The sequence below is a fragment of the Mytilus edulis genome, chromosome 1, assembly GCF_963676685.1.
Source record: "Mytilus edulis chromosome 1, xbMytEdul2.2, whole genome shotgun sequence".
Classification (NCBI taxonomy): domain Eukaryota; kingdom Metazoa; phylum Mollusca; class Bivalvia; order Mytilida; family Mytilidae; genus Mytilus; species Mytilus edulis.
The window spans coordinates 113,084,980-113,108,196 of record NC_092344.1 but is presented as its reverse complement, the minus strand read 5'-3'; the positions used below and the strand labels follow the sequence as shown (position 1 = coordinate 113,108,196).

Below are 23,217 nucleotides of genomic sequence, written 5' to 3'. Positions count from 1 at the left end.
AAAAGAAAATAATTATAACAGTAAATGTTAATTAACAGTGTAATTGGACACATGATCAATAAAGTCCAGTAATTACTTGTATGGTCATAAACGGTCTTAATCTGATAATGATTTTCTTAGTAATGACCTGTATTGTGTCTGGACAGACAAATTTCCCATGTATTGTATATGTGAATTATTAATGAAAGTCTAGCACTAAATTGATCAAAAAGAAGTAAATATGCACACAGAATAACCTTTAGTGTGTATGTTTTCCATCCTACCCTGTCAAGACTATTTACGAGAAAGGTTTTGAGGTCAACTTAAATCCTATAGTATATCCTACAAAAATATAACATGGATAACCAAGTTATTAGATCCCAGGACAGATTTTATAGGGTTTGAAGGGTTTCAGATTCTATCACAAATTTAATTGGTTTTGAAATATTTAAACCTATTTGGGTTTTAAGTATCTTAAGGTTATTTATACAAGATAATAAATCAAGTTTAAATCCTAAGCTTTCAATCAAAAAAAATATTTTCAGTGCAACTGCAGATTTGTCTTTTAGTTGAGATACTGCTTTTGACCATGTACTTGCAAGTGTGAAAACTTGATGAATAATTTTACTATTTGGCTATTTTGAACAGAAGCCAGAGAATGTGAACAATTTTTATGTTTATATTTTTTCATTCATCAGCTAACACAATAAAATGTCTAGAAATATAATACAATATACATTCTGTCAGTGACAAAATACATCTTATTCTATCATAGATTATATGAACTAATTTATACAATGAGAGGATTATTTTCTAAATTATTTTTTTGACAAAATGAAACCTAGGTTTGATATCATTTATACACAAACATATTAGGATATTTTACTCAGCTATTACATTTTTGTTTCTATAGAATTTCAATTTATCTTCAACTTAAACTTTTATAGGGTACAAACTAGAGGCTATAAAGAGCCCGTGTTGCTTACCTAGGTCTACGGGCATCATCACTAATGGATTGGCGCCCTTGTGTCAGACATTTCATGATTATATCATCCTGAACATGCATGAAATATTTGCTACTGGACATTTATCAACCAACAATCAATCAATCATTATGCTTTCGTTTTGGTTTCAATAAAGTCTAAAATTCCAATTACTTTTTTTCCAATGACTAACAACTATTTTTAAATTTATTGCTTTACATAAATCAAGTATATGATGTCACCATGTTCGACATGCTTTTTGTTTACATGTTTTTTACGCATGTTCTTTGTAGTGTCAATCTAACTCAGGGACATGAGCATTAACAGAGGTACAAACGTATATGTTACATTTATAAGTTTTTTATGATAGTATCTAAGGGATGCCATAGCTGTCAAGTTACATCTTTATAACCATTAAATCACAAGGGCACTGTATAGAGTAGAGGTCACCTAATTTGAGAAAGAGATCTACTTTACAAAGAAAGTGATATATATGTGATAGGAAAAATTAAACAAAAGATGCTTTTTTCTCTCCAAATATTTGATTATTATATTAGTTTTATGTATTTGAAAAGTTATATATGTACGATTTTTGAATATTTGAATTTTTAGCTGAACTTTAACCTTGCAGGAAAGATGTTCTGAATTGACACTACCTAAACTTGCATGGCCTGCATTCAACTACCCTTATATATATATGTATCACTTATTTCTCCATATAAACTGACTCTTAAAGTTTAAACAACATGTGATAGATATTTCATTAGGCATGCAATCAGTTGGACCTTAAACATTTAGACATGTCAAAATAGACTCATGTATCTCAAAAAAAAATTCAAAGGTAAAACATAATTGTCATAAAAAAACTTACCAATAACATCTATAGGTAGTACCATTAACAAAAACACGAAAGTAAAATTCCTCCGAAATAAAAGACTCATTTTTGGAATAAATCCTGTTGAATATTAGGTAATTCCTGCACTTCTCCTCATCAGTAAAATATAAATACAAGGTTACACAAAACTTCTCTCTATGAGTCAGGCTGAACTCTGTCCTGTAAAATAACAATTATGAATATGTTATATAACAATAAATGATATAGAAGGGCTGATGACAGATAGGCTACAAAATAACAACAGAAAAGAGATGATGTGAAACTGTCCTGACAATGTTATGATCTAATACATTACCGTCACACCTGCTTCTAATAAACCTCATATAAAACACCACATTAAAACCATTCACCACAATTTTATATTCAATATAATTTAAGAACCTTCTGTGGAAATATCCTATATATCCTGTTTATATGATCTATCTAAAGGGAAAATAATTACCTGCACAGTAATCAAGTATATGACTGCAGACAAAAGTGAAAATTTATATACATTTAGACAAAAAAGAATACAAATATCATTTGCCATGTTATAGACATTTTATTTATGTTATATGCAGTCATGAATAACTAAATACATATTTCACTTGTGATCAATTAAAATTATGCTGTCAATTAGCATATCAAAGTGTAACTGCTTCACAGACTAGCCAATAAAACACAGATAAAAAATAAGGGTCTGTTTGATTTGTATATCATCTAGAATTTGTCGTTTTTTTAAATTTAAAATGCAGTCACAGTAAAATAAGCTGCAACAGCCTACAGTGTGGTCAAGGTCAAGGTGGTTAAAAACTTCCATGATTAAGCTGCAGCTACACACCCCTTAATTAGAAGTAGTCTAAAAATCAGTCCAATATAACTTAAAATAATAGTAATTAATCTTTTTTTAAACTAACCAATACTGGTTATTGGTTAACACAGGGATAGTTATCATTGTTAGTGAACCAGATAAAAGGAAGATATAGGTAGGTGATACTCACTGTACCTGTTTAGTCAATTTTGTCAATTATTGGTTGGATGCAATTCAAGCACACCTTATTACTACATGAATAAACTACATGTATTAGATACATATTAGGGACAATAGCCAAAATTGGTGTACCTAATTTACACCAAGGTTTTATTGCCAATGAATAATGACATTTCTAAATAATTTAGGAGGGGGGGGAGGGGTCTTTCAACGATTTGAATTGATCATATGTTATTTAAAAGCATAATAAATGCAATGTATTCAACAATTTTTCTGTACAACATCTTGATGTTAATAAAATAAAAACCAAAAATTTTCCTAAATTCAGGACATAAAAGCTTTTTTTCATAGTTAAAGAAATTAATGAATTGAACAGGAAGCTATTTATTTGTACAAGATAATGCTGTAATAAACATTGACAATGTCTCCAGCTAATCTCCAGGATATACCACAATCCTTGACTGTTATCATATATTAAACAATTATTCCTATGCACATGTACTATTCTGTACTCTGTCATAGATTACAGGTTATCATAAAACTATTCATTTTCCCTATTATGGCAATTCTTTTCTTTCCTTTCTTTTTCAGTTAACACATATAGCTTAAGGATGGAGTACGTAGCAACACAATGTGTCTCCAAGAGTATCCCAATGTGATTTAAAAGTTAGAACAATAAATGGGTCCAAACTTATGAAAATAGTGAAATCCTGTTTACATATCCAAGATGTGCCACCTATGGCAAGAACTTTTATAATATTTTGTGTCAACATTTCACGTTCCTGAATTCCCTGTATTCTTCCTCCAATTATGTAATGTGGATTCATTTATTTTCGTGGGTACCAATTTTGGTGGATTGATAAAAACTTGCATATTCATGGATATTTCAAATCGTTGTTTTGGCAAATTCTGCATACATTCCTTTAGAAAATCTGTATTCCGTTGAACATTTAAACTTGTGGTTCCCCTGAACCCACGAAAATTGGTATTCAACGAATATTAATGAATCCACAGTATAATGAAACATTTTGCCATCTTACCGTGCTTCAGTTGTCCTTTAAAGCTTTCACAGATCCAAAACTTTCCTTATATTATATACTTATTTGTATAGCAAAACCTACTGTTAAAAGTTTATGTGGGATTTTTTTTATATCCTTGGTAACTTCCTAAAATCTCACATAGATCAAACACGAATGATAAGTATACATATTAAAAAACCACATCCAGCCCACAAGATCTATAAATAAGGAAGTCGCCTAATATTTTCCTTAAATCATGAAAAAGTGTTGCAAATTCTGATATACTCTTATAAATGCGTGGTAAAAAATCTTTTTTTTAAAACTATGCTTTCAAAGAATAGATACAATTTTGTACATCTTTTATACCCAAACCTATCGTGTATATTAGTGATGACAAGTTCAAAGAACTTAAAAAGTGGTATAGTTTCCGCAGTTTACAGAAAATCTGTATATAATGTATCATTATACTGAGTTTTGACACTTATAACAAATTAAATGTCATTTCCAGCTTCATATCCAACATAACTGACATGTGTACAATGAAATGCGTAGAATTATCCAACTATAACCTAAATACAGAAGAAAAGCAATACATTTTATCATTTTGCTTAATAACCAATAGTCAAATATTTGAGTTATGTTTTGTCTTTACTGAATTTGAGGTTAAATATATTTTTTTTGTGCATTGGTATTTGCCATTCATACTATTCGAATAATCTGAATTCTGCCACATTAAAAAGTATTTTAACTATCCGATAAGTGACCAATTTCAGAAATTAGTTCTGTTTCAAAACATATTTTCAGAATGAAAAATTAATGTTACTTTTTGTAATAGTGACAAATTCTAATCTTTTTTAAACTGTTTCAACGACTCCTTGATCGATTAATTAATAATAAATTTAATTCCCATGTCATTCTGTAAGTGATAGAATACATTCTATTCTGTATGCACAATATAAGAAATATTCCATGAGAATCATTAGTTGCAAAAAAAAGTAGTTACACCCATAACTTTTAGTATTCAATGTGCAATTTACTTAATGTAAGATATACAAAAAAATTTAAGGTACTTGTACATGCATTGCAAAAACATAAATTAATTTGAAGTTGATTTTTTCTACAGTAAAATTTATGTTCAATTTTGACATTAATTTAAGTTTTCTTATTTTTTTGTCAAGTTATTCATAGTCATACTTACAGTTAAAATTCATTAAAGTTTTACTGACTTAATCCAGAATATTTACCACTGATAAACAGTAATTCTATATAATAAATTTATATCAAAAGTAAACAATCCTTCTGGTCTATACTTCCATCAAATGTATATCTTTAAAAATCTCTTTAACTGACCACTTTGACAAGAATTTCATGTAAACAATGTCCCTCAATGAATGAAGTTACTATTTGAACATTGCCTCAGTCTAGGTCAAATTTTAAATGTGTAATAATCCTTTTTTACATATACCATACAACAGTACAATAGATAAAACTTATCACTGGCCGATCTGACTTCTAAAGGTAAATACTGTCAAATCCTGTTGACATCCAATGGTCATCTACCGTGTCATGATTGACAGGAAATACATGATTCATATTTGTTCTGTCCTTGCATCGTTATCACTTAATTAAAATGTAAACGTCATTCGGTACATTCTCCATGACTTAAATGGAATAATTATACAGTAAATGATTTCTACCATCCTTGTTATCTGTTGTAAACATCTTATCAATATTCTACTGTATTACCGATCTCTCATAATTTTACTATACATGCTTTATGATACAGTGCCACGTCTAAAATCTTTTATATTATTGACTTATTTCTGCAGTACCTATTATAATGTGAAAATATCATGACTAAGTTCTTCAACTCTTATATATACTTTTTTACCAATCGTAATTAAAACGTACTCAATTACCAAGTTTGAGACAATTTTTATGACAAAAAATAGTCAATGATTTTTAGATTTTTTAAATCAGTTAATCCAATGACACAGAAAATTATGTCAATTCATGTGAAATCATGTAAAATTGACAAATTCATAGGTCACAAAACTTCAAAGACGTTTTCAATATAAAGTAAAATCAAAATTGAACTATTCTGAAAATAGTAAACAATCAATTGTTGCAACATGTGCAATGATGTTATATAAATGAGGCTCCAAATAATTTATTCATAAAATTTCACAGCTGAGTAAACCAAATAAGGTGTTTACAACGAAATTTCATTCAGATCAATTTGTTAGAAAACTTCTATATAAATTACTATAATGCAAGTAGAATTGTATTAACTTTTGACAAAGAAAAGTATTTTTATAGATTAAGAGGTCAAGGCTTTAAATTTAAAAATTTGTCCAATTTTGGGTAAGTTAATTGTTTGAAGAGGTTATGGTAATATCATGCGGTATGCTGCATTCACATTGCATACATTTTCTATTACATTTTAGATTTAATGTCTGATATATAAAACTTGATTAAAATCCTACTTGTAGCATATAATCTGATTTCAAACTGTTTTCAAGTATAATTCTGTTTGAGTAATGTAATATAATTAAAATGTACATGAAAAAAATAAACATCTAACAGTCAATAGTATTCAGATTGTAATTACATGTACTTCTTCTTGTTTTTCTATGTTTCCCAAAGAACTTTGAAACAGCAGAAAAAAAAACTTCAAGATTTAAGATGTTTAAACTTCTTATATAATATTATCTTTAATGGTAAAGCCTATAAGAATTACTTTGCCTACTTTCTCAATTTTATTTTCTTCATCATAAATATTTATACTTTCAATACCACAAAATGTTTTTTTCCTTCTAAACAAATGTTCTTTTCTGTTTCACCATTTAAATGTTGTCCTTTTGAAGAAGCAAATGAAGTCAGTATAAATGTAGATGACTTCCCATCACAACTAAAAGTAACTGGTTCTAAATTGAAATTTGTACACCACCTCCCCATCAATTATCCCACAAGATTGACAAGAAATGTTTACTCTTCATAGAAAAAAAATCTTTCCAAGAAAAGTAGGTACACAGAAAAACTAGGTAACCAGTATATAACTATTTGAACTAGTTGTATTATAAAGTATAACAAAATAAAGTATCCTATTATTATGGCATAGTGTTTATATGATAACTTTTCTGTGTGTAAACTTTTTATCCTGTATATACAAATAAATCCCTTCACTACCTGTCTAACTTCAAATATATATGGATAAACAGTAGTAAATATTGTTCAAACTGAAACATCCTACATGGCGTCAATGTTATTTTTCTATCAGACGACCTCCTTTAATAGCTATTGACCACCATACAGCATAACTTATCCTTTTATAAAACCCTCAAAGAAACATGCTAATGCATACATAATATGAAAGAACGAATACATATTGATTAGGAAACACGTTTTTGGTATTAATCCTATTCATATAAATATCTCAACATTTGTATACATATAACATGAAGTATCTACATGAAGTATCTACATTTCCATTGTAATAAATTCTCTAAATTCTAATTTAGATGAAACTACTGATAGAGTAAAACCTGGTATGTGAACTGTAAGCTACATATTAAAAATTGTTGTCAACTATTTGAATGAATGCTTGTTGGTGAGAAACTCATTATTAAAAGGTACTTGATTTCTGTAATAATGTATATGCTTCTCTTTTATTTTTATATATTTCTCTCATAATTATCCACTGTCACTCCTTCGTTGTATATATGTTATGGATATAAAGTACTAAATGGTGGCCCCATTGCCGGCAATGCTATTTTTAGCAATTATCTCCTTAAAAGGCGCTTTTAATAAACTAATTATGGAAAAACTGCTGTTGTCTAATTGAAGCTCGATATCTATTTGCGATTTTACCGCACTCAAATATATATGGTCCCATGGCTTTTCTTGGTGAATTTGGGGGGTTTTCACGATACCTGACGATTTCGCAGAAAAATTTCCCTAATTTTGAGCAACATAAAAAAAATATTTTCGGCCCTTCATACTATACATTTAAGGACAAATTTGTGCTTGCATGAAACTTCATTCATAATGCTTTCCAGAAGAAAAATATATAAAAGATATAACAACCAATCACAGAGAGCCATCTATTTTTATCTCTATGTCATGTTCCCTTCATAAAATGGCTGCGCCCAATGTAATTTTATTTGGTACATTGTAACCTATTATTGTCAATGCGTTAGTGCTAATGAAGTTATCTTATCTTATATAATTTCAAGGACATACACATGAAATAAAAATAGATGTAGGGCATGAGAACATACAATAGCAACCCAACACCAAAAACAAACATGACACCATCATACTTTGGAAAGACACAGAAAACAAACACCATAAAGCAAAAGGGCTACTGTTTGTGCTACAATATGCAATATAAACCATTACACATTATTTTATATATCAAAATGAAATATTGTTGATTTTGACATTTCTTATCCTTACTACAGTACATATATTATGGTCTCAACTCCTCAAAACTTACATCTTAACAAATAAGGTACCAAGTAAATGAATGACGTGCCAATGTGACCAAACAACAGCATATAGAAAACCTCAAGATCATGCCAGTTTTTTACCTATTTCCTGCCATACTTTATTTCCACAGATTAGACTGGAAGGTTCAGACACCTAAGAACAAGTTCCATATATGTCTGACTTAAAATATTCCCCTTTGAGACAACACTTGATCAAGAGCCTATTAGCATTCCTTTGATTTTTGATTCTTGGATACTTGCCAATATCACAATCTAAAGGTTTTATATTGATGGTATTTAAGTGCAACATCTGAGTGAAAGGATAATATTTAAGTCAAGTTTTTCCCTGTTTCTATTTTATTTAACATATTTTCATACTAAAGATGAGAGATGATGTAAATTGATGATGGTGTTAATTAACTATTAATTAATATTTTATAGTGAAGCAAAATCAAAGGGACATAACTCTACAGCTTTTAATTAAAATTGTAAAATTGGTAGCATTAATGTTGATTTTATAAGAGCTCATCAAAAGAGAAAAAAAAACAAAGGCATAATAATAACTCAATAACTGCTCTTTTAGGTTTCAATTTAAAAAGAATCCATGTAAATTATGTAATCCCAAAAATAAGTGCATTTATATAAAACTAAAGGTTACATAGATGACTTATGCCCCCTGGCTGGTAAACAACATTTGAATAATTTACACTATTTCGTTGCTCAATACATTATTATATCTGTGTGTATAAATGATTATGGTTATTAAACCTTTACAGTGAAAGCCTTTCAAGGTATCTTCATACCCAAGGATGATTAATAAACTTGCATGAATATCAGTGTAATAGTAACTCAGATTTAGAACTAGACATTTTACATGCATATTAAGAGGAGGCATTAATGGGAAAGAAGGGTTAAAGGTCCCTGACCCCCCTCACTGAGCTTCATATATGATAAATGCAAAGAATTTTTACAAGCACCACTGCAAATATTGGTTTGTCACAGTGGACCCCCCTTTTTAAATCCCTGATTTGCACTTGCCACTTGCTTTATTTCTTCCTCTTGTATAATGTTTATCATGCAGTTAACAAGTCAAGGTAGGTGCAAACTTCTTATGATTTTTATTTTGCATTTTGGAAGTTTCCTAGTAAAAAAAAACATAACAAAATGTAATCCTGTCTTTTTCTAAGGTTGAGCTTTACCACTTTACTTTTTTTCTATTTGATATTTGGGCTACTACAGCAACACCTACATTAATTATGCCAACAAACCTAGTGTGTGGTACAAAAAAAACTTTTGACTTCTCTTGCCTTTATAAATCCTTTCACCATAATCTCTTTTATACTGAGTACGGTCATATTAAATTGTCGTTAGTAAAATCTGATACTCAAATGGACACTCGACCTTATAGGATATTTACATGATAACAATGTCCAGATAACTAATGGCGTGTAATAATCTCTCAACCCACGAGAGAACGTAATTAATAGGCAAAAGACATCGATTATCAATATCGCAGGTAATATTAAGTATAAGGTATCATGCTTAAAATGACAGAAAAAATTAGTGGTCATTATTTAACTAAGCTAATATTGATGTCTTTCTGCTAATTTCACAAAGCTGTATCCTGTCGTTCACCATCTAATTTGATGACAAATCTAAGGCCATATTTGTACTGATATTGTTGAGTTATTCAATTAATTCCATTCCTGCAACGTAAATTGGAAGCACATAATTTGTCCTTTAATAGCATTTCCACGGTATAAAGTGCTATTAACAGCTCCCCACTACTACATTATTATAATATAATATCAATGTTTAGCTTTGTCCACTTTTTAGAATACATTAGGGAAATTTAATTCAATATTATAGATGTGATAACAGCCAATGCTGACCAATGGTCAGAAATTGTTTGCATTTTATCCCAATTTCTGGATCTTTTATGGCCTATAAATTGTCATTTGAGTGTTATGATATTTTTTTATCTTCTGAATTGATCAGACTTGATCTTTAAGTGCTAAATTCTCTACAATTATATACATATATATATATATATATATATGGCTGTGTATTTCATTTCATCTCTTGTTAAAAAATAATTATGAGCATCATTAAAAGGACGAGAGAATTATTTAAAATAATAATTTTGTAAAAATATTCAAATACAGATTTTTATAGCATGTTTTGTAAATTGACTTCTTTTCTTTCAAATTTTTAAATTCTCCTCCCGTAACAATTAACTGATTTTTTTAAATTTATTTGAATTAATGATATTGAGGAAGCTAAATATATTTCTATTACAAATATTTCTGTGTAAAATATGAATAAAACTTTTTAATATTTAGTGAATTTTAGTCATTAAAGGATGGTTCTTACCTTGTTTAGTACAAAATGTTCAAATGATATAACAACATAATCCTCAAACTCAAAATATCAATATCCATCAATTAATTAAGCAGAAAAAGTCTCCACACCACCTGATAAAATGTCTTTTAATCTTATTTAAACCAATACCACACGACTGCTGAGGTATTAGCATATTTTAATGAAGTATTGCTTCACAACACTGAATGCCTATAGATTCTGTTTGAAAAGATTCATATACTCTATAATTACATTATATATCGTAATTATTTTGCACTTCCACAAAGGGGTGACTTGTTACCCACAGGGTATACCCGGTAGTCCTATTGTCTGATGGCTGTGTAGTGCATGTCAATAATACTGTTATAAACAGAAGCATAAATGTCCTAAAGTGCAAAATATAGTAGACACAGAACTACAGGGAATTCACAAAATGTATTTTGAAGGTTTGGACCTTTTCAATAAATGTGTCAAAACTTAGCTTAAAATTTAAATTACTTTAATTTTCAAGCCTCTAAAATAATTCACAAGAAAAGTATGAAAATTCCCATGGTAATTAATGTTGCTGAACTGGTAAAATAATTATTCACTTGCTATAAAAGAAAGATCTCAAAAAATTTCCCATAACTGATTTAAGTGGTGTTTTTTTTTTTTAAATTTGAGTAATTCATGACCATTTTTGTTGTCAATTATATTATCAAAATCTTAGACAATCATACATCATTTTCCATGTACCTTAGGTTATTTTAATAAAGCAATATTAAGGATGGTAGGAAATCTTTATGTAGTTCATCTGTAAATTATCTAACTCACTGCTCTTCTATCATAATTATTTCTGACAGTCTTAAAACATACTGTCTATGCTTCTTCACAAGGATATCCAAATAAGTAACTCAATATTTTAGCTTTGAAAATAGAAAAATCCATCAGCTCTTGCTTCAAAGAATTCTCATGAAACGATTATTTGTTTTTGCCACCAAGTGCATTTTATTTGTATCTCTTTGAAATTTAATCCGTCTAAAAATTTCTTTGGAAATAGAAGCTTGCTGACTGAATTATGTTAAATAATTAATGTTCATATCTAATTTCTCACGCAAATAAGACCTAAATTTAAAACAACAATTTATCTTTGTTTTGACTTGTGCGTTAAAACCTGTTGTGATAGCTATATCTCATAACAGAACAAGGATATTGTAGTTCCATGAATTGATAAATCATTTTCTTCATTAATCCAAATCCAAGGTAACATAGGATGTATTTTCTAGAAATACCCTGAGGGTTGAACTTTTCATTGATTTTTTTTATTCAAACAACTATGTTCAATTTGGTTGCCCATCTTTAGTTTACAAGTCTCACTGGGAAGCCACACAGCTTAAAATTAGCAGTTTATACGATTTAATGACAGCTTCTGACTAGGTTATTAGAAGCTTATATTATGTAAATATAAGCGCTGTTTATTTAATGACATCATAATCTGCATGGGTGTAGCACAGGTTTTGGTACTGATAATCCCCTTGGACTACAGTCTACATGATCACTCCTTATTTGGTTATAAGGCAAGGAGTGATACATTCCATTCTCAAATTTCACAAGGATGCTAGGTAGTTGGTCATTTTGAGTTTTGCTGCTGACAGGGAAAGTCAAACATAAGTTGTCATAAAGTTACAAAATATCGTTTTGTTAACCATAATATTAACTAGGTGTTAATATCCGTATATTATTGCAATATTGCAATTGGACATTTGTGTTTATCTTCATATATATGTGAGTACGAACTACACTGCTTATTATCTTTCTTTTGGATCGTTGCGATTATTTTACTTAAAGGAACTTAGTGTTTTAATATTGTTGAAAATTTAACATTCCGTTCACGTACTGTACAGCAATTTGAAAGAACTTTCCCGTTAATACAAATATACTGAACTTTATAATTATGGCTTCCAGACGTAATTCAAGGAATCAGCCGTATTCAAATAGACATTTGGACCTAAATAACCCAGACAATTGGACGTCACAGCAACTGAGGATAAAATTACAGCAGCTGGGGATTGTTGTACCCAAGAATATTGCTAAGAGTGTTCTTAAACAATTTTATTTGGAAAATAAAGATCGCCAGATTGGCAATGCTATTATTGCCCAGACCGAGGAAGTTAGTGATCCAGAACGCGCCGTACCGAATCCTTTAGCCTCAGCGAGTGCCCCAGACAGTTCCGCAAATGTGATCGACGAATTGCGTAATCCAACAGCTGATGAAAGTAGTTCGCGGAGCAATGAAGCAACCGGAAGTGCACATTTCGACAGCGTCGGTGGCAACAACATGGCTGCAATCATGCAGTCCTTCAGCATTGTTTCGCAGTCCGTCGCACAATGCGCGTCCGGTCTCCAACAAACAGTTAGCCTTATTGCTAATCAAAAATGCTCAGAAATCAGTACTTCCAAGAAATTTGATCTCGCTCAGTGGTACCACAACAGAAACGCCGAGGACGCACCACTCATCGGGAATGGAGCCATACAAAGCCGGCTAACACCACCCTCATTAGGATACTCGTCCATTACACCGGGTACAACAGGTGTGCGATCGGATTCATACTCCAATGTAGATATTGTGGCACCATCAGTACAGAGGAATATAATTGAGGGTAAGGACGTTAATTTAGGTACTCTCCTCATTCCTAATTTTGAAGCTCCTCTGACCCATTCAATAATTGCCGATGGGTTACACGTAAACATGGCCAACAAACCCGATCCGAGATTAAATAGGCATCTTTCCATCCAAGAATTCATCCAAGCTTTTGGGAAATTCAAAAGAATTATGTGTAATGCATATCCAGAACGTAGGGAGGAACTAGATGCTTATGAAGCCGACATAATTAACATCCATAATTTCCATGGCCTAAAATTTTATGATTACCATAAAATATTTTCTGCTAAAGCTGCAGCTCTTTTGAGAGAGAAACGTGTTAAAGTGGATTGGAGTCTCCGTGACCGTGATATCCTTTCATTAATTAGTCCATGTCCATGGGGCTTGGTCCATCTACACCAAGTGTCGTCGACAGGGCCTGGAGCTAAATTTCCCTTAGCTGAGTACTTGACTCCCAAGGGCCAAATTATTTATATGTTTTATTAATAAAAAATAGAAATTAAATAATCTTGTTGTCAGCAGCAAACTCACTGATATAATGTTTGGTCTTACTAGATTCTCGGTTTCAATCTTATAGGGATGTCTATGTCTGAAGGTCACATTAAATGTCAGTTTGTCAACACTTCAGGAGTATGTTAAGAAATAAGTTACAGTACAGGGTATAAAAGAACACCAGAGAACACCTAAACAAGAGAGCTACAAATACAGGGTATAAAATAATCACCCAGAACACCTCTTAAAAAGAGGAGTTCTCAAAAGGTCACAGTTTACTGAATCATGAGGAACACCTAAACAAGAGGCAACCAGCTAAACAAAGTACATGAATCATTATCAATGAACCACAGAAAATAGATAACAGACTTAACAATGAATAAGTCATCACTTGCTGTATCCGTCGTTCGTCAATGTCATGGTTACTTCTGTTAAGTTGTGGATTCAGTCGTTCGGTTATATCTCTAAGTCCCTGGAGTCATAAAATAAATAGAAGCTTATATTATGTAAATATAAGCGCTGTTTATTTAATGACATCATAATCTGCATGGGTGTAGCACAGGTTTTGGTACTGATAATCCCCTTGGACTACAGTCTACATGATCACTCCTTATTTGGTTATAAGGCAAGGAGTGATACATTCCATTCTCAAATTTCACAAGGATGCTAGGTAGTTGGTCATTTTGAGTTTTGCTGCTGACAGGGAAAGTCAAACATAAGTTGTCATAAAGTTACAAAATACCCACCCACCTCCCTTTAATCAACTTCAACTACTCACTGTATATGGGAGCAGTCTCAGCAAACCAGTGGTTTTCTTCAATTTCAAAACTCCCTTTCGAAATTGACCACTGGTCTAATTTCTCATTTCCCCCAAGTCATTAAATGTAATACATCTACATTTATTTCTCTCTCCACCGTCAATCTAACCCCCTTTATCGTAGCCACCTGCTATGAGATGGAGCAACGCTTCATACCCTTATAGGAACTCATCTGGTTCCGGTTGGTTGACGGAGTGTCCATGTCCATGGGGCTTGGTCCATCTACACCAAGTGTCGTCGACAGGGCCTGGAGCTAAATTTCCCTTAGCTGAGTACTTGACTCCCAAGGGCCAAATTATTTATATGTTTTATTAATAAAAAATAGAAATTAAATAATCTTGTTGTCAGCAGCAAACTCACTGATATAATGTTTGGTCTTACTAGATTCTCGGTTTCAATCTTATAGGGATGTCTATGTCTGAAGGTCACATTAAATGTCAGTTTGTCAACACTTCAGGAGTATGTTAAGAAATAAGTTACAGTACAGGGTATAAAAGAACACCAGAGAACACCTAAACAAGAGAGCTACAAATACAGGGTATAAAATAATCACCCAGAACACCTCTTAAAAAGAGGAGTTCTCAAAAGGTCACAGTTTACTGAATCATGAGGAACACCTAAACAAGAGGCAACCAGCTAAACAAAGTACATGAATCATTATCAATGAACCACAGAAAATAGATAACAGACTTAACAATGAATAAGTCATCACTTGCTGTATCCGTCGTTCGTCAATGTCATGGTTACTTCTGTTAAGTTGTGGATTCAGTCGTTCGGTTATATCTCTAAGTCCCTGGAGTCATAAAATAAAATCCAATTAAATATCAACTCTCAAATTGTCAGCCAGCTTATTCACTAAATGGATTTGTATTTCAAATTTAAACCATTTTTATATTCCTTAAAGGCCAATTTTAAAACTCTAAATTTGTATTTTAAGCAAAACTTTTATCTTTTTTACTGCATTTATGCATTGATGACACGGAATTTTAGCAGAAATTAGAATTTTACATTTCAGTCATTTGAACTATAAGCAACTTTGTATGCTGTTGTAAAAAACATCAAATGTGTGTTTAAAACAGCTCACTATGCAGAATATAGACAGTTGCTGCTGGTTTTTTTTTATTGTGATTTGTTTTTCATTATTTTCAATGAGGAAATTTGTATTTGATGTCATATGAGTTATCCAATCAAAAAAACAATATTCTATGACAGATTTATATGAATTTATAATTTGTTATACTATGGCTGTGTATGTCAATCTTTTTTTCTTGCTAAATAACATAATTTTTCCTTTTACATCATATCAGATTTATAAAGTTCAAGTTTTTTACATGTAACGAGAGCAATGACAGGGAAAACTAGGTCAACTTTAATTCATGAAACACCATCTAATCTAAAAGATGCCACATAGTTATGTAGGTAGAATGACAATATATATCCGTGCAACCTCGACACATTTGATCATTTAAAGTGAACAGCTAATTCCCCATCCCTATAATCCTATAATAAATATATTCACAATCAATATCAATGTCAATATTCCCACACAACCACAGAACGAGACACAAACCTTGTACAGATAAATTACTCTAAAACCGTCCGTCATTTGTCCACATTTGATTCATATAACAAAGTGCAAAAGGTACTTTTACATAATAATGCATTTTAACTGACTTCTTGCTCTCCTTGGTAGATATGTGTACCTCATGCACTCTTATTGTCTAATGTATCAATCTGTCTGGAGGGGTGTGTTCTGCACTTTTGAGATTATAAAGGTTTTCGTTTAAGGATAATTTTAAGTATCAAAGTCCATATTTAGTCAAAAACATGACAATAAAATTGATAAAATTGAGAATGGAAATGGGGAATGACAACCATGTACAAGACCACAAACCAATATACTATTCAAAACTTGATATAATAACTTTGTGGTTATCAGAGGGCAAAAAGTTTCCATATTCCCAATAGTTATTTTGGCAAAGTAATTTTTTTACCTAAATTTTAAGCAAATATTCAAAAGTATATATCATCACCTCAAATTAACTATTATTTATTCAATGAAAATGTGGTCAGTCCTGTATTGCATCCAATCTGTTAATACCATGTGGTCAGTCCTATATTGCATCCAATCTGTAAATACCAGGATGCTACATCAAAGTAGGAAAAACAATGAAAAGGAGAATATTTTTGATTTAATAGACAAATTTTCTCATCAAAATTAAAAAATTGCCAATATTAAAAGGATAAATCTATGATATTGCATTCTCTAGTTGTTCTAACCACATAGTCTGTCAAAAATCAGTATTTATGTTTTGGAAAATGTCTTCAATATTTGTTTTTGGACTTTCAACTTAATGCATTTAAGGAAACACAGCAAAAACTGCCTCTTTCAGATCTTACCATGAATATTAAGAAATGAGCTTCTCTTTTAAGATGTTTTATTATTTAAAAAAAATTACAAATGTCCTAATACATGCATGAAAGAAATGCTATCAAATTTAATGCTGTCTTCTTGTGTCTAAATGACTTCTTCCTCCTTTTTTGACGTGTATGTCAGTTTTTATATTTCTATGTTCAAGTTAGTGCTGATTCTGTTAGTAGTTGCACTGTGCATGTTATTTATTTTCATGTTTAAGTTAGTGGTAATTCTGTTGGAAGTTGCACTGTGCATGTTTTTTTTTATTGTGTTTTAGTTTATATGACATATATGGTAAAGACAGGAAATGTAGAGGTTTGTGAACTCTTAAACCTGCTTTAACATTACTATAATTTAAGCCTGTAATTTTAAGTCCAGATATCTGTATAACATGTTATAATTTGTCTTTGCATGTTTTGCAAATGTCTATTTTCAGAGGTGTTTGTGGTTGATATTGCCTGTTGTACTGAGTCATATTTTTATGATTCCTGTAACTTCTTTTTATGTACAACAGTTCAATTGAGAAAAAAATGTGGACTCTTGCACCAGTGTTTAGTCTTTCTGTCCTATTCCGTTTATTTGATGAATAAGCGAGGTACCAGTAATTTAAAATGAAATCAAAGAAAAATGGTCATTACCGATATATACTCCAGTGTAAATGTCACAACTTAAGCTTTGTGTGCAACTATCACCTATAATGGCTTCCAAGAGACTCAAAAATATTGTTTGCTTAGTTTTTTAAAGATTTTTTTAAACAAATGTAAAATGAAAAACATTGAACATATTGGACAGCTGCAGTTATGGTACATGATGACATAGAAAACTCTAATCAGTTCCAAAAATATACAATGACAAATCTACTTTACATAAATTGTGACCTGACCTTCAACCTTACAACATGCTCTCAATCTTACTTTATCTTTTGTCAATACAGTCTGTGTATAGTATTTGTTTAAAGCTTTGTATTGGTAGGGTAAGGGAAACACTGGTTGGCATATTAATCAGACATATGAAATAATTCAGAAAGCTTTCTTCCTTGGCGATTATGATTATCGATATTTTTTTAAGCTATAGACTGAATAAGGTCCTCCCTTTTTAAACAACCTCTTTGCTCTATTCTCTCCCTTTTTATGTTGAATTAGTACAGTATTTCATGTACTATAAGCTAGATTTGGAGTCAGACACTGAAAATCTGATAAGAAGAAACAAGAAGATTCTTAAGCAGTGACTATTAAATAAAGTTACAAATGTATTACAAAACTGACCTTTCAATTTTTTGTTTGAAAAGTTCAGTAAAATCACAATTATTCAGAATCCTCATTTCATTGAAAAAAAAGATAAATTCTATCTGCTCAAAAAACAAATTTTTATTTGACATGCTACTGTTACTAGTAAAAATTTAATCAGATAGATGTACAAACTCAAAAATGTAATTTTCAGGCAACATATGGTTAATCCTATAAAAGTTATTTTTATAGTTATAATATATTCTTAATAATTGATCTTTTACCATACAGGATCATACAGTAAAATCTGTCCTTTATAGCATTATTAGCATAAAAGTAATTTGATTTTATGAATTTTACTTCCTCCACTTGATGTTTTTTAATAATAATGATGGAATAATTTGTGAATAAGACCCTTTTTTAAATTCAACAATATTTAGTGTTGATAAATACCATTTTTTACTATTTTCTGAACTTCTCAATGTCATTGAAGAAAAAAGTAACCATGACATTGCTGTTTCTCACCTTAAAAAGTTTCAGAGTTTATTTACTTTGTGTACACTTGACCTTAATTAGAATTCATTATTCATTGTACAAAAATATATAAACACTTACCCAACTATTTCAGTTAATAATTATATCCAAAATTATAGTCGTAAATTTCACAACACAACTGTTTTCTTTACATTCATAGTTAGGTGTAGGTGTTCCTGTTAAATTTACCTGTAATGAATCACCTATCGAAATTCTATCAATAAAACCCACAGGTAACAATTATCACGTACCTTGATTTCCTAATCCTTAGCCAATGGTCAGTCACTTCATGTCATTCATCAATAAAGATTAATTTTCCTGTGTTATTGTTGAAGGATAACTTCTTAAGTTGTAGTCTGTGAAAGTTCACCTGTCCAATTGTTTACCTGAAACATAAATGCGTAAATTAATAATGCATGCAGTCAAAATGATATGGTTCAATACACAAAATATTTACCCATGATGGGTAGAAACTATGTAAATATTTCAGACAGTAAATACATAAAATATCATTGGTACATTAAGGTGTGCTTTTTTGTCATCAAACAAAAGTATCAAGGCTAATAAATTCATAAAACAGACATTTTAATCATGTTTGACAACCAATTATAAATAATCTTTTTCTAAAGATAAACTGACTGCTTACAAAAAATAGAACAAATGAAATTTTAAAATACCAGGAGTCTTGAGTATACAAATGTAGTCTCTCATAATTCATATCATTTGTCAATTAGGAATTTGGTGTTCAACTGTTTATTTAATTTACAAACTGTTTCATGCTAAAATTGACTGATAAGTTAGGGGTTTCATTACCACAATTAACTTAAAACATCCCCTATATTCTTTCATACATATAAGTTGGCTTGAAAGTTTGGCTGTACCTGCACCAATCTGATTTTAATGGAAAATCAGATCCTAATTCTAAAGGTGATGTTGTTTATAGAGCTCATAATTTAAGAAATGACCCATACAAACTTATTGGTCTATGAATAAATTCAATCTGAAAATATCACATTTTCTTCTTGTAGTCAGATCTTTTAAAATTGTCTTATTGTGCGATCATCATTAATTATAATTATATTGCTATCCAGTTATCAATACTTGTGGTCCTTCATCCGGACTTTGAAGTACCTTCCATCTACTATGAATACTCTTATCAAAATGTATGTACTGAAACAGATCTGGTAAGCAAAGCCCTTTCAAATGAGTTTACAGTTTGCTCTTATTTTGTGTTGTAACACTAATGTCCTAGGTTAAGGGAGGGTTCAAAGTTCACCAAAATGTTTCACCTCTCCACATTCTTCATTACATGTCCCAATTTAGGACCTTGTAATCCATTGGTTGTCATTGGTTACTCTTTACAATATTTTTCTTCATTTATTGTTATAGATATAAACATGAAGATGTTGCTTTACTCTTCAGAAGTGAATTGCTCATATTTTGTCTTTCTATAACCTCATAATAACTTACAATATTGAATGTGTTTTAAACATTGTTAACTGACAGAAATGGTCAGCGTTACCTAGGACTTAGAGCACATTTGTTTCTAACCTAAACGATGTAAACGATTACGCGCTTAGTCGTTTAGTCCATTTGTTTCTTACATTTTTTGGTCAATGTCGACATCGTTCACATAAACGATGTACGCGCAACATAGTCGCGTAGTCGTTGATTGTTTATCGTTGGGACGTGTAAACGATAAATTTGTTTCTGCATCTGTCGTTTAAATAATTACGAGCGGTGTTGTTTTCGCAAAGTCCTGGTTATTTATTTCCCACACTTTTACCTGTTTGTTTACAGTGCGTGAGTGTAATCTATTTCTGTCTGACTACATCGGGTCTATAAAGTGTATTAAACGATGTATTTGTTTCTAGCAGCCTAACGTTTACTAACCGATAGTCATCGATGACAAAATTTCGGGTTAGAAACAAATGCACTCTGAGGCATATTGGTCCAAGGTGCAACGCAGCTTTAATAGGTGAATTTGCTCATCAAATCATTCTAACATCAACAAAACAGCAGGCGTCACTAACAGAACAGAAACTAATGACCCTTACACAGCATCCATGTTTATCCCTTAGTATTTGTAGGGTTTACACGAATTTAAAAAAAAAAATTTGGAGTGTCTTGAGTTTTATTTACTCCTTGTAATATTTTTTTCAGAGAAAATTTTAGGTTGCTTGTGCATGTTCTGAGGTCATATGATTCAGAACCTACCAGAAAACCTTTTGATCAGATACAATTTAACAATTTAGAGAGGATGTAGATCTAAGCTTTTTAACACAGAAACTTCATCTTTGTTCTTCGTATTCTGAAAAAAAAGAAATAATTTGTAAACAATTCTGAAAGCAATGGAAAGGCAGAATATTGAGATTTACAATAGGTTAGATAATGGTTTTTAAATAAGAATGATTCATCAGCTCATGCTCATCTATACAATGCTTTTTCAATGAAACTAATAGTTTAAAATCACCCTAATTAGACTTCATGTTGTATCAATATTTGTAAACAATTAACATGAAAAGTCACATTAAAATTACCTGCCAATAATGAAATATGAATTCCTGAAACTTGATACAGAATTAATACTTGTATTTTGAATTTTTAATGGACGCTTTGAAATTGAAGCCTCATCTGATGATTTACCGTTTAATCTATAATGATGAGGAAGTTTTTATATTTTAATGTACAATTCCAAATTTATCTTAATAACTCATTCAAAACTTTATAGGAATATCAATAATGCCAAATTAGAATTAACAACAAATTTAAGCAGCATTATTATCTTTCATATTCTAGTATAAATTTAATCAATACACCAATGTTGACTTTAAAAACAATTCAATTTTTACTTGATTTAAATAAAATATTAAAGAATAACAAAGAACTTTTTTATCAAAATGGCCAGATCTCAAAATAACATAGATTCATCTGTGTTCATTTAAAAGACAATACAGACTGGGATGCAACAAAAGATTTTGGTTCTTTTATAATAATCATTTGTATAACATTACAATTGAATGTAATAAATGTTCTTTTTTCCAGTCCATATTTAGACTAGCTAATGTTCAATAGAAATACAAAGAAACATGCTATTCTAATTCTACTCTGCCATACTTGTTAAAGAGTTTAAAAAACATTCCACTCTAAAGTATAAGAGAACAAAGAATTAGGATCTCCTTACAGTATCTTTGATGCAATTTCCCTCTATTGATTGATAGGTGTTTAACACCACTTTAAGCACTGTTGTGCTATTTTGTAGCAATGATTTTTTTTATGGCGAAGGAACACTGAGTGCCCTAAGAGAACAACCAAACCTTCGGTACAGAATCAAATTCAAAACCTACATAGTTTAACTTCTTACACCACTAGGCCACCATTGAAAAAATCAACTCTGCACCATCATGAGACTTTTCTATGTGTTGTTAAACACGAATAAAGGAATGAGACAGCATCCTAACAACACAGATGATCAAAAGGCATCTAGAAGTTTTCAATATGAGACAAGTGTCTATTCAACATGTCAATACTGTGTATAAAATTAAAGAACCTTAGTGAGCACGCTCACAAACCCCACGTCATCACATTGTCATTGGAGAAATTAAATAAGTATAAGAAAAAAAAATTGTATAAGAAACAAGAATGTGTCCTCAGTACACGAATGCCCCACTCGCACTATCATTTTCCATGTTCAATGGACCGTGAAATTGGGGTAAAAACTCTAATTTGGCATTAAAATTAGAACGATCATATCATAGGGAACATGTGTACTAAGTTTGAAGTCGATTGGACTTCAACTTCATCAAAAACTACCTTGACCAAAAACTTTAACCTGGAGCGGGACAGACAGACAGACGGACGGACGAACGGATGGACGGACGCACAGACCAGAAAACATAATGCCCCTCTACTATCGTAGGTGGGGCATAAAAATACTGAATAATAATTTCCTGTCAATATACACATCTACATAGTATGTCCTTATTATCTACAAAATTTCATGAAATTCTGTTGTGTAGTTTCAGAGGAGTTGCGATGACAAACTGTTGCAGTAGTACATTGAAGTAAATAAGTTCAAAGGGGCGTAACTCCTAGAAAAAAAATTGAATTGCAATTTCCCGTCGATATGCACAAGTTAACTACATAATATGTCCTTATTATCTGAAAAGGTTTCGTAAAATTCTGTTGTGTGGTTTGAGAGGAGTTGCGATGACAAGAAACGGGACTGACGGACGGACGGACTAACGGACGGGTCAAAAACATTATACCCTCCGCAACTTCGTTGCGTGGGGTATAATAACATAGTTTTATAGTAATGTTCTGTCTAGATTGCAATATACTAAACACTGCACATCTTATTTAGCAAGAAAGGATTACTGGTATATGAAGCCAC

General features: G+C 31.0%; 1 protein-coding gene across 12 annotated transcripts in view; it reads right to left on the bottom strand.

Annotated features, from left to right (window-relative positions):
• Nucleotides 1-23,217, bottom strand: part of LOC139500484 (adhesion G protein-coupled receptor L3-like) — a 66,898-nt gene that overhangs the window by 37,055 nt on the left and 6,626 nt on the right. For 2 of the 12 annotated variants that reach the window (XM_071289225.1, XM_071289263.1), the window contains exons 3-5: nt 21,042-21,135; nt 19,076-19,210; nt 1,834-2,016 (exon numbers count right to left, since the gene is read on the bottom strand). In XM_071289225.1, coding sequence (XP_071145326.1) covers nt 1,834-1,903 — 70 coding nt within the window. In that variant the 5' untranslated portion in view covers nt 1,904-2,016; nt 19,076-19,210; nt 21,042-21,135. Of the gene's footprint in view, nt 1-1,833; nt 2,017-2,152; nt 2,171-3,867; nt 4,179-5,044; nt 5,940-18,905; nt 19,047-19,075; nt 19,285-21,041; nt 21,136-23,217 lie in introns of those variants that run through there. The other 10 variants (XM_071289232.1, XM_071289269.1, XM_071289286.1 and 7 more) reach the window with 9 other exon arrangements.